Source organism: Dipodomys merriami, unplaced genomic scaffold, assembly GCF_024711535.1.
Source record: "Dipodomys merriami isolate MVZ:Mamm:240054 unplaced genomic scaffold, mDipMer1.0.p SCAF_35, whole genome shotgun sequence".
NCBI classification, from domain to species: Eukaryota; Metazoa; Chordata; class Mammalia; order Rodentia; family Heteromyidae; genus Dipodomys; species Dipodomys merriami.
This window is the reverse complement of record NW_027205048.1, coordinates 12,936,791-12,949,069: the sequence shown is the minus strand read 5'-3', so window position 1 is coordinate 12,949,069 and position 12,279 is coordinate 12,936,791. Positions and strand designations below refer to the sequence as shown.

The 12,279-nt window shown below is 43.2% G+C and overlaps 1 protein-coding gene across 2 annotated transcripts; it reads right to left on the bottom strand.

Moving 5' to 3' along the window:
- Nucleotides 1–287: 287 nt before the first annotated feature.
- Pstk (phosphoseryl-tRNA kinase) lies at nucleotides 288–9,747 on the bottom strand. Of its 2 annotated transcripts, none has more exons than XM_069988235.1 (6): nucleotides 9,526–9,747; nucleotides 7,476–7,767; nucleotides 6,517–6,715; nucleotides 3,504–3,645; nucleotides 2,744–2,837; nucleotides 288–509 (listed from the first exon to the last, which is right to left on the bottom strand). In XM_069988235.1, the coding sequence occupies exons 1-6, from the start codon at nucleotides 9,736–9,738 to the stop codon at nucleotides 310–312; spliced, it is 1,140 nt and encodes a 379-aa protein (XP_069844336.1). In that variant the 5' UTR covers nucleotides 9,739–9,747; the 3' UTR covers nucleotides 288–309. The 2 variants fall into 2 exon arrangements, with proteins under 2 accessions (XP_069844336.1, XP_069844337.1); XM_069988236.1 differs by having other exon boundaries at nucleotides 3,570–3,645.
- Nucleotides 9,748–12,279: the final 2,532 nt, after the last annotated feature.

Below are 12,279 nucleotides of genomic sequence, written 5' to 3'. Positions count from 1 at the left end.
GTATGTGTAACTTGTTTCTACTTACTTTCAGATACTTGTTTTCAGATCCCTTCAGCCTGCTTCCATGCCCCGGGTCTAGCACAGTAGCAAGGAAGGCTGCCTCCAAGGCTGAGCCACCTCACCACATTGCACAGCTCACTCAACTCATTTCCACACTGACAGATGGGTCTTGAGACTTTTTTTTATTTCAAAGTCTCTGGAAATTCACATTGTTTTAGAAAATATCTGGTAAGGTAAAACTTTCTAAATTTTTTTTTTTTTTGCAAACACTTAAGCCAAATCAGATATTTTACTGGAAATTCAGAAATTTTAATGTTGCTTTGAAAAATACTTTTGCATGATATTGTCTTTCTCATTACAAAAAGAAGAAATGACATCTGATATGTCAGTGGTTTGTGGGAAGCACAGGTGTTTTTTGTTTCCTTGTCTTAGGTCTTCCAAAAATCCTGCTTTGAGCTTGTTGAGTTCTTCTGCTAAAAGCTTCAAGTTGTTAGGAAGTATTTGCTCATCTAAAATAGAAACATAAGTCTCAAATTATTAAATCTGGACTGTCAAAGAAGTTAATTTGTTTACATGAGATAAACCAGGTATGAATCATCATGGTTTCATTATAATAATTTACAGACAAAAGGTCACATTGATGTGATCCAGAAAAGTCGTGTGAAACAATTCAGAGAATGTAAATAACTTACTGTGAAATATATGAGCAGAAAAAGACAAATGAGAAGGATTATTTTTGGTTAACAAGAGCAAAGATAGCCAATTCAAAAGGATAACCTCCATAGGGATAAAAGCAGAAATAAGAAATGACATTTTGGTTTTGGAACTTGTAATACCTTGAAGAGTTTCAGTTGAACATTTCTACAATGATGAAATGTTCCATCTGCTCTGTTCAGTACAGAAACCAATGTGGTGGTACTGAGAATCTGAGATTTTGTTAGTTTGAGATATATTTGCCATAAATTTATCAACTTAAACTTCAATACAGTGGAAGTTAGAATACTCACATGGAACCATTCCCAGTCAATTTAGAATATTTTTATAACCCCAAATCCCTTTGGCTGTCACCCTTTAACTACCATCTTATCTTTTCCTATAACCTGTAAGCAATCTCTAACCCACTTTTTTTTTTTTTTTTTGGGTCCAGTCGTGGGGCCTGAACTCTGGGCCTGGGCGCTGTCCCTCAGCTCTTCAGCTCAAGGCGAGTGCTCTACCACTTGAGCCACAGCGCCACTTCCAGCTTTTTTCTTTTTGCTTATGTGGTGCTGAGGAATCGAACCCAGGGCCTCATGCATGCAAGGCAAGTACTCTACCACTGAGCCACCTTCCCAGCCCTCTCTAACCCACTTTATCTCAGGATTTCCCTGCTCTGGTCATTTCACATGACTGGAGTCATATACTATCTGGTGTTTAGTGAGTGAGTGAGAGAGAGAGAGAGAGAGAGAGAGAGAGAGAGAGAGAGTGTGTGTATGTGTGTGTGTCTGGTCATTTCACATGACTGGAGTCATATACTATCTGGTGTTTAGTGAGAGTGTGTGTGTGTGTGTGTGTGTGTGTGTGTGTGTGTGTGTGTGTGTGTGTGTGTGTGTGTACATGTCTTTTTTTTTTATCATGGAGCTTAAACTCGTGTGTGTGTGTGTGTGTGTGTGTGTGTGTGTGTGTTTGTGTGTGTGTGTACATGTCTTTTTTTTTTTTTGATCATGGAGTTTAAACTCGGCCTGGGTGCTGTTGCTGAGCACTTGTGCTCAAGGCTAGTGCTCTACCATTTTGAGCTATAGCTCCACTTCCAGTTTTCTGGTGGTTCACTGGAGATAAGAGTCTCATGAACTTTTCTGCCCAGGCTGGCTTTGAACCTTGATCCTCAGGTCTCAACCTCCTGAACCACTGGCACCTGGCTATTTCTAAGCTTCTCCACATTGTATCCTGTATAAATTTTACTTTACTGAATAATATTTTAGTGTATGGATGGACATGTCTAGTGACTTTTTGGTTATTAGTAATAATGCTGCTATAAACAGATTTTGTATATATAAGACACTATTTGTAAAGTATGTCCACCTTACAAGATTGAAAAGATCATAAACCATAAAGTACTTAGCATATAAAAGTAAATAAATGTTAGGTATTGTTTGATTCACAAATCAAAATTTAACATTCAAGTTCTTTTTATACAATTATTAACTGCCACACATTTTATCTGTAAAATTCAGATTTATAATACATTAACCTTGTGCAAACTCTATGCTGATCATGTATCTAGACGCTCTCTTCTGTTCCAGAATATTTCAAACACCTTTTCCTCTGGTATTTTTGCTCATCATGTGTCTGTTGTCTGGAGTGGGCTTTGGGATATGTGCTTGTTCTGTCCTTCCTTCACATCTGTTTAAATATCTCTGAGAAGCCTTCCTGTTACCATTACCACTCTACAAGCCTTACCCTACTGCTTCAGAGCACTCATATTCATATAATTACTTTCTTGTCTTCTTTTTTTTGGTAAAATGTTCTGCTTCCTATTGATTTCCCAGCATTTAGAAAAGGCCTAATAAAAAGTAGCCAGTTGGTAAACTAATTGGGAGGATAAATGGATGAACACCCTCATTCTAGGGGCAGAATTTGAATTGGAGCTACATGTAACAGAACTGTAAATTTGGAAACATGACAAAAGCTTTGGGAGCTGATAAACTACCTGAGTGTGAAGGAGAGTCATCACAGTAACTAAATAGTGCCTAACAATTCAACATACCTTTTGCTTCCTTCATGGTCTGAGAGACAGTTCTTCGGAGTGCCTGATCCACTTTATGAAGAATGTTAGCAGAACAAATTATTCTGTCTGTTTCCTGTGGGATATAAACTTTTGTTATTGGAACAGTTTCATACAAGAAATTAGAATATAGGGGACTCAGCCAGGCATCGGTGGCTCACGCCTATAATCCTAGCTACTCAGGAGGCTGAGATCTGAGGATCCCAGTTCAGAGTCAGCCCCTGCAGGAAAGTCTGAGACTCTTATCTCCAGTAAACCACCAGAAAACTGGAAGTGGCGCTGTGGTTCAAGTGGTAGAGCACTCGCCTTGAGGTAAAGAGCTGACAGACATCGCCCAGGGCCAGAGTTCAAGCTCCACCACTACCACCAACAACAAAAAGAATGTAGCAGACTCATTGGAGGGATAATAAAAGTTACATCTGGTAATGAACTGTGGTCCCTGGCAGTATCCTGGAGAATATCTAATAACTGGCTTTTCAGGAAAGAAAAACTTGTCCAAACCTATGTGGAGCATTGGCTTATTTCTGTAGTGTAAATGTTTCCATCTTAGTATACTGCATGCTCCCAAGGTAACAACAGTTGCCAGTGTTCCTAATCATTCAACTGGAGGTTGTGGTCACCAGCACAAGCACAGGCTGCCAGCACCCGCTGCAGGTGGAGACCAGAAGCTAAAGGCTAGTGAGATGCCAAGCCAGTGATGAAGCATTTTTACTCACTAGTACTAACCGTTCAATCTACTCACTAAACGTTCAAAAGCCCATCCAAGTTGTTCCTTCTCATTGGCTCCGAGTCTGACTGGAAGACTGACCTTTTGTTCCACATTGTCTTCAATGTGTTTTACTGGATTTTCCAAAGCAGTAAGCAATACATCAGTCACCTCAAGGCTATGGAGAAAGTGGGATAAAATACAGTAAGTTCTTATATCAAACGTGTTTTTGAAAAACTTGTATTAATACTAAAGGATCTTGGTGTAACACAAGATCCGTAAACAAAATGCCTTTCATTTGTAAATGCAGCCACACTAGTCCCCACCCCTTTACAAAATACTCATTTTATACATTATTAAGCTTTGAAGTTACTACCTTCCCTATTAAATTCTGGACTGTAGTCCATAAAAGTCCTATCTTAATACCCAAAGAAAGATGCAATGTTTCTGAAGCATTCCAGAAAGTCTGGTTTCTGCTTATCTTCTGGATAAGGATTAGCAATGTTCTTCACTGGTCAGAGGTAAAATCCATTCATTTAATAACTACTGACCATTTTATATGAAAAATACTGTACAACTACCTATGTTAAACTGCGCTAATCTGGGAAATATTACATGATCCTTACACTTCCAAATGGATAATGTAATGGTGAAAGACAGGTAAATGAATTGAGCAAAAACCAATTTTATGTATGGTAAGGATGAGTGACAGTAAACCAAGCACTCATTCTTATGAGTGACTGGAGAACCCAGCTGACATCCCTTAGATGGCCAGGCAGTCAGCTGAAGGATGTAAGGAGGACAGAGGAAACAGCAGGCACAAAGCCAAGAACAAGTTCCTTATGCTCATGGAAGAGAGAAAGCAGTTGGTTTGTTAGTAGCAAGGGGGCAGGAGAACGGCAGGATGTGATACTGAAGAACTAGTAGGAGTTATCAAGACATGGAAGTCATGGTCAGGAGTTGGATTTTATTCAGAGCACAGGGAGTAGAACTTAACAGTTTGAAGGCCGAGCTCAGTACATAGTCTTCTCTGTCAATGGGAAGAGCCCAGGTTTTGGAGTGAGACCCCATCAGGCCCCTTGGCCTTCTACCTGGGCTATCACTTCCCTTCCCTGGGCCTTAGTGGTTTCTCCCCTTAAGGAGTTGTGAAGTTTGGATGAGGTATATATAGCAGGTGTTCTAAAACACACCTCTTAACTGAGTGTGTGTGTGTGCTCGGTGGCTCCTGCTGCTATTAGTACTTCAGAGAAGCCTGGAAAAGATCGCTTTTCAACCTCCACCCCTTCAGTTACCTCATGACTATTTGGGTATAAGCATAGACGACAGGTTTTTAAGACCCAGAACCACACTGCAGATTACGGCATGACAGAAACATGCTTTGCATCTCACTCGGGTCACAGCAGTGAGATAACTGATGCCATTCTCGCAGGACATCCAGAAACCTAACCCACCATTCACTCCAAAGGACACAGCCTGAACTATCCCACAAAAGTGTAGCAACCAACTCATTATATGCTCATATGAAGTTTGTCAAGATATTACCACAAAATGGCAACCGTAACAACTTATTTTGATGAACTTTATAGTCACTTATACACAATTTTTGTTTGGGGTATGTTAATTTTATAAAATTTTATATTTAAAAAAAGTGACCTGACAACTAAAAATTTTGAGGAATGACCTTTTAAAAATCAACTTTTAAAAACTGGGAAAATGTGGACAACATACTTTGAGAACTGTCTATCCAAGACCATATAATTTCTAACCTACATTCCTGTATTCATTTGCATTAGAAATGTGTGTGTGTCATGGGGCCTTTAGCGAAAGACTAGTGCTCTACCACTTGAGCCACAGTGCCACTTTTGGCTATGTGGTGCTGAAGAATCAAATCCAGTGCCTCATGCATGCAAGGCAAGAACTCTACCACTGAGCCACTTTCCCAACCTCAAGCAATTTTTTTTTTTTTTTTTTTTTTTTGCCACTCCTGGGACTTGAATTCAGGGCCTGGGCACTGTCCCTGAGCTTCTTTTCCTCGAGACTAGCACTCTACCACTTGAGCCACAGCGCGACTTCTGGCTTTTTTTAGGTACGTGGTACTGAAGATCGAACTCAGGGCTTCATGCATGCTAGGCAAGCACTCTACCATTAAGCCACCTTCCCAGTCCTACATGAGATACATTTAAGTGCTAAAGGGTCACATGTAGCTTGGTGCTACCATACTGATGAGGCAAATGGACATTTCCATCATTAATGAAATTTCTTCTAGAAATGTGTTGCTGTACAACTGTGGTGAATGGAGCATCAGACCCCAGAACCCGTGAATCTCACATATGTCTCTTAGCAAAGTTACTACTACAGTTCTAAAGCAAATCATGATCCAGCATCAATTCTTAGGAACGTTATTTTTGCTAGGCTAGATCTTGAACCCAAGGCCTTACACAGGCTCAGCAAGTGCCCTACCACTGAGCTATAACTGCAGCCCACAGATTTCTTTCTGTAAGAAAACCACCAGGGGGGCTGGGAAGGTGGCTCAATGGTAAAGTGCTTGCCTTGCATGCATGAGGCCCTGGGTTCGATTCCTCAGCACCACATAAGCAGAAAAGGCGGGAAGTGGCACTGTGGCTCAAGTGGTAGAGCGCTAGTCTTGAGCTGAAGAGCTGAGGGACAGCGCCCAGGTCCAGAGTTCAGGCCCCACGACCGACCAAAAAAAAAAAAAAAGAAACCACCAGGTACTCTATTTAGACTGTTGTACCTTAGCAAGAGTATCAAAGATGTATTCTATTTATTATTTGCCTGGGACCTTATGGAGAAGTTACATTCTTGATAGTTACTGTACAAACAAACGTGGGTTCAGAACCCAGCGGTTACAGGTTCATTGACTCTGGACAAAGTGATCTTTTGGAATTCAGTTTGCTCTTCTACACAACACTATGGGGTCTGGGTGTGGATCAGCTAAGCCACCATGGTTGAACATTTAGTCAGTATGCCCAACACACACAATCACCAGGGAAGAATGGTTTGAGTTGGTAGGGTGCTTTGAGTAGGATACCTGGCCTCCATAGAACATGCTGGACTCTGAATTGTGAAGCTGTTGTGTTCCCAAGCATTTTTCCCAGGGTTAGGTTTTTCTATCTTTTTTCCCATCAGGTGGATGGTCTCGTTAGGCACTGCCCTCGGTCTCTGGCAATTTCTCTGCAAACAGGTCTCCAAAGGACAATCTAAATAGAGCTGGCAAAAGCCTAATGAATCTGAAAACAGTTTAAAATGACCAAATGTGAAACAGATACATACATATATACATACATGTATATCAGATAAGATAAATTATCCCTTTTGCAGCAGGACAAATTCCACTTGTAATATTGAATATCTAACCTTTAATATTAAATCCATAGACTTCCTAAATCCAACAAACTCTCTCTAAAGACAATAGTGATTGTGTGTATGTGTGTGTGCCAGTCCTGGGACTTGTACTCCCAGCCAGGGCACTGTCCCTGAGCTTTTTTGCTCAAAGATAGTGTTCCATCACTTGAGTCACAGCTCCTCTTCTGGAATTTTTTTTTTTTTTTGGGGGGGGGGAAGTTAATTGGTGATAAAAGCATCACAGTGTTTCCTGCTCTTGAACTTGCTTCGAACCACCCTCCTCAGATTTCAGCCTTCTGAGTAGCTAAGATTCCAGGCATGAGCCAGACACCTGGCATGACAGTAATTTTTTTTTTCTTCTGTTGGTCATGGGGCTTGAACTCTGGGCCTGGGCACTGTCCCTCAGCTCTTCAGCTCAAGGCTAGTGCCCAACCACGTGAGGCACAGCGCCACTTCTGGTTTTCTGGTGGTTTATTGAAGATAAGAGTTTCATGGACTTTTCTGCTCGGGCGGGCTTTGAGCCGGAATCCTCAGATCTCAGCCTCCTAAGTAGCTAGGATTAGCCACCGGCACCCGGCTGACAATAATAATTTTTAAAACACAAATAAATCTAACCATGCATAAGGAAGAAAATATTTCAATTACATTTTCGAGCCAGTTGGTAGACTTCATATCTCATACTTTGATAATAAAAGTTGTCATCTAAAACCAAAAGCAAAGGTCTGGAAATGACAGTTTTTGCCAAGACGTAGCAAGACTGGGCATCAGATACTACTGGAATTACCAAATCTTGATCCTTTAAGCAGGTTATGAAATCTTCCCACATGGCTTCAGCAATGTTAGCTGGGGCAGACATTTGACCCCCATTAGTGACAACCACCAAGAAGCATTCCAGATACTTCAACAGTTCCTGTCGAAGTGTCTTCCATTGAGATGGCTACAAAAAATGGAAGAATAGGATCTTACATTAGACTATGTCTAGTAAGGGTGGTTTTTTCTGAGTTCACTTGCACCCTGCCCTCTATGCCGTTATCCATAGACACCTTGTTTGTCCTGGCTTCTTGTCTTCATATATCCTTTGCCTTCTGCCTGGAAAATTTTTATCCAAAGCTCCAGTGCTATGTGGAACCTTCCTGACTCAACGTGCAGAAGAGAATTCAGCCCCTCCCTTTCCTATCAAGACACCCCACTCTATACATAGTCTGTCTCCACTCTAGCAGGACTAAGGTTTTGAGGCCTGTGTGCTCTCTTATCTCCCTGAGGTCACCAGTTCACTGTATACCTACCCTCCAGCAAAATGTCTTATTACATGAATGAATAACTGGGGGAATAAAGAGAACTAACTGCTGTGTAAGAAAAAGGGGAGCCAAGGTCAATATCTTGCTGAATTAAAACAGCTAAGCTAAGATAAAATGGTGCTGGTTTGAACCTGAATTGCCAAAAGGCAGTACACAGCAAGGTAAGTCAATGAAAGTTCCCTGGGTCAAGGCAGGATTGGGAAGGATAAAGGAAGCCAACTGTGGGGAAGAAAATAAGTGGCTTGAGAACACAAGCAATCTTACATTGGTTATGGGCTGCAAAGAATAGTAGAAGGAAAATACAAGGACAGGAGACAGATGTCTCTCCTGCCTGTCCAAGCCTTACTAAGATCACACTACATACAAAACATCACCTGCACATCCTAAAAAGCAAACAGGTATCCCTCCATAAAAGGTGAGATTTTCTAATTATGGTAGCCAACGGATCCCCATGCCTCTAGAGGAAGAGTGAAAAGCATATGTTAATAAAAAAAAAAAAGCGAGGGAGAAATACAAAATATAGCAAGTGACAACTTTCAGCTTTCTCCAGACTGGTAAAAATACCATTCAAGTAAATCCTGTGCCACCCTGATGTATCTACCTCACAGTTAACCAAGAACGAAAAGGTCCAGAATTTTTCCACACGCTAAACACTGCATCGGTGCATGTACACTCAGAGTCTCACCATATTTGATTTGCATATGCATGAATTCATCCACACTCAGGCATTGACCAATAAATTGGCTATGGCAGAATTTTTTTTGCGATCTTTTTACTGCTTGAGGAGGAATTTGCCAAGAGATTAACTGGCGTTTATCTGACTAGGAGGGGGATTTCCAGCTTTGCCTCCACCGAACTCAGCTTAACTGCCCTAAGACACCTGTAACCTCAGCTGCCAGAAAGGCTCAGCCGATCTTTATTTTTGGGCTTGAACTCTGGGCCTGGGCGCTGTCCCTGCGCTCTTCAGCTCAAGGCGAGCGCTCCACCTCTTGAGCCACAGTGCCACTTCCGGTTTTCGAGTGGTTTATTGGAGATGAGTCTCACGGACTTTCCTGCCCGGGCTGGCTTTGAACCTTGATCCTCAGATCTCAGCCTCCTGAGTAGCTAGGATTACAGGCGTGAGCCACCGGCGCCCGGCCTAAACCAGGAGTTGAAGTCGAACCTGGGAAACATAGACCTGGTTTCAAATAAAAAACGACCCCCCCCCGCCCGCGCAGACTGTGCAGCGCACCCACAAACGCACCACTCCACGGCGGTGCACCGAGCCTTCCCGGGAGCCAGCTCCCCGTCCTCCCGTCCGTCCTCCGCGGTCTGGCCTGCATCTCCAGGCACTGCCCAGCCCGGCGGTCCCGCGCCCCCAGCCGGCCCCGCCCCGCCCCGCCCCGCCCGGTGCTGACCGGCGGCCGCGCGCCCGCCCCGTCCGGGGGCGCCTCGGGCAGGACGTCGTCGTAGGAGAGGACGCCCACAGCCCAGCCCCGCTCCTGCCGCAGCCGGCGGGCCAGCGCCCGCGCGAAAGTCGATTTTCCCGCCGCCGGCAGGCCGCAGAGGACGCAGAGCCCCGGCGTGCACGGCCCCTCGCGGTCCGTTCCCCGGGCCTCCGCGGCCGTCATAACGCGGCGGCAGGGTCGCCGGAACGCAGCCGGGCGCGCGCGCATGCGCGGACCTGACGTACTGCTGCGCCCTCTGGCGGCATAGAGGAGGAACAGCAAAACTGCGGGTCCAGACTGGGTGCTCTTGACTGGCTTTGTTTGGCTTTCGCGTGTTGAAAGGGTCTACAGCGCAGGATGGCGCTGGACGCGAGATCCTCCTGCCCCGGCCTCATGAGAGAGCTGGGCGTTCAGGGGTCTGCACCACACCCTTGCTGGTATCTTTTTAAATACCAAGGTTTGGACTCCCGGCGCTTCACCTGCTGGGAGATTCTCTACCGCTCGAACCATATACCTAGTAGTTGCGTTACTTTCTAGGTAAGAGCTCATATTTTCTCCATGGTGGATTCAAACCGTGTATTTTTACCTTAGCCTTCCAAATAGCTGATATCACTACCCCCAGCTTATTACCCGAGATGGGTCTTACTAACTCAAAGCCGGCCTTTAAGTCTGACCCTTCCAATCTCTGCCTTCAGAGTACCCGAAATTAAAACTGTCAGCCACTTTGCCTGGTCTAAGTTTTGTTTCTGTATGTGGGTGTTTAGTTGTTGATTTTTTTTTTGTTTTATGGTCTTTGCTCCTTTGCCAAAGATCAGTTGATTACATTCATATAGGCTTAATTTTGGGCTCATTTATTCATCGATCTGCTGCTCTTTCCTCAATCCCAGTCTTGATTACTGTAGCTTTACAGTTAAGTCTTGAGTTCCCAGTGTCAGTCCTCCAACTTTTTTTGAAACTGTCTTAGCTCTTCTAGGTCATTAGCCTTTTCCACATAAAGTTTATATTGTTGGTATTCACAGAAAAACTTGATGGGACTTGTGATTATACTGAATCTATAGATCAAGTTGGAAAGAACAAATGAGATGTGGTATATTGACAGTATTACATACTGTTGTCCTCCATTGCTATCGATGGATATGCATTTGTGGATTCAACCAAGTGAAGATTAAAAAAAAAAAATTCAAGAAAAAAGGTAGTGTGGTGACACATGCCCACAGACAATCACTTGGGACATCATGAGTTTGAGGCCAGTTTGGGAAAAGTGAGATACTATCTCCAAAAACTAAGAGAACAAAGGTCTGAGGCATTGGCTCAAGTGGTAGTGTTTGCCTAGCAGATGCAAGGCCCTAGGTGAAAGTTACCCACAGAAAGGAGGAAATACAGAACTGAAATAACTTAGCACAATTTTACAACCAAACTTTCTTTTTTAAAAAAATATAATTTTTTTTAATGTGGTATTGAGGAACTGAACCCAGGGCCTCATGCATGCTAGGCAAGCACTCTACCACTAAATCACATTCCCAGCCCCAACACCAATATTTCTAGGTTCTATATTAGACCTTTGGTTGCTTCCTTCTTGTTTTTGGTAATGAAAGGTTTGAAGTCGGGTCATGCTTACTAGCCAGGTGTTCTACCATTAGCCATGTTTCCAGCCCATTTTTGAGGAGGTGAAGGGGGAGTTGGGCATTGTACCTGAGCTTTTTTTGCTCAAAGCAGGCTATCTACATCTTGAATAACAGCTCCACTTCTGGCCTTTCAGCTTACTGTGGAGATAAAGAGTCTCAGCTAACTTTGAAATATGATCCTCAGCTCTCAACCTCCAGAGTAGCTAGCATTACTGGTGGGAACCCCTGGTACCCAGCTCCAGCCCTTTTACTGAAGGCTGGAATTCTTGGTTATTTTTTAGATAGGGTTTTTCTTCCTGCCCCTTGTGCATGGGTCACAGTATCATCACTTTATGATTCCTTTCATAGCTCATAGCTTGATGACAGGCAAGCTCCACAATGCCTAGATTCTTCCGTTGAGACTAAGGGCTGGCCAATCCTGTAATCCGCCTGACTTAAGCCTCCTATGTAACTATGATGACAGGCATGCACTCAATATGTTTGCCCAAATATTGAGAAGAGGGTCTCAATGTACACCTGGTCTGGTCTAGAAATGAGATCCTCTTAATCTTAGCCTTCTAAATAGCTAGGATGATAGTCTATCTTCCAATCTTGGTAAATTCCCCTATCATACATTCTGATTACCTATATAAGAAAATATGTATCATTTTCCCCCCTTTCAACAAGGTAAACACAAGGCAGAAAGTTATTCTGTTAGCTTCTTTTTAGATGGAAGATAAACTTGAATGAAAACATTAAGTGAATAGAGCATTCAATAGGAATTGGTACTAGGTGATGGACACAATAAAGTTCCAAGACAAAACCAGACTATAGGCGAGCAAAAGTCATTATCTAGAGATTATAAAACTGCAAAACCGACATTTCATTTTTCTATAAATGTCCTTTTCCTTTTTAAAAGACGTTGACACTAGGCACAGAGGTGCAGAGGTGGGGCTGTGTGGCCCCGACTCAGCTTTCGATTCTGGACCGTATCTAGAAAGCTAGCTGCAAGTTCCACGGCTCCCACGGTTTCCCTAATCCAAGGCTCCAAGGTCGTCTTCAGGTCTGTTTAGAATCTATTTCAAACCACACCCGAGGCGGCTTTTCTCCCATTCTCGGC

Coding starts and splice junctions, on each gene's coding strand:
- Pstk (XM_069988235.1), bottom strand. CDS start 9,738: ATGACGGCCGCGGAGGCCCGGGGAACGGACCGCGAGGGGCCGTGCACG. Junction 6,716..7,475: donor CTACCAACTGGCTCGAAAAT/GTAATTGAAATA, acceptor AACTGTTTTCAG/ATTCATTAGGCTTTTGCCAG. Junction 510..2,743: donor GACCATGAAGGAAGCAAAAG/GTATGTTGAATT, acceptor TTTCTATTTTAG/ATGAGCAAATACTTCCTAAC.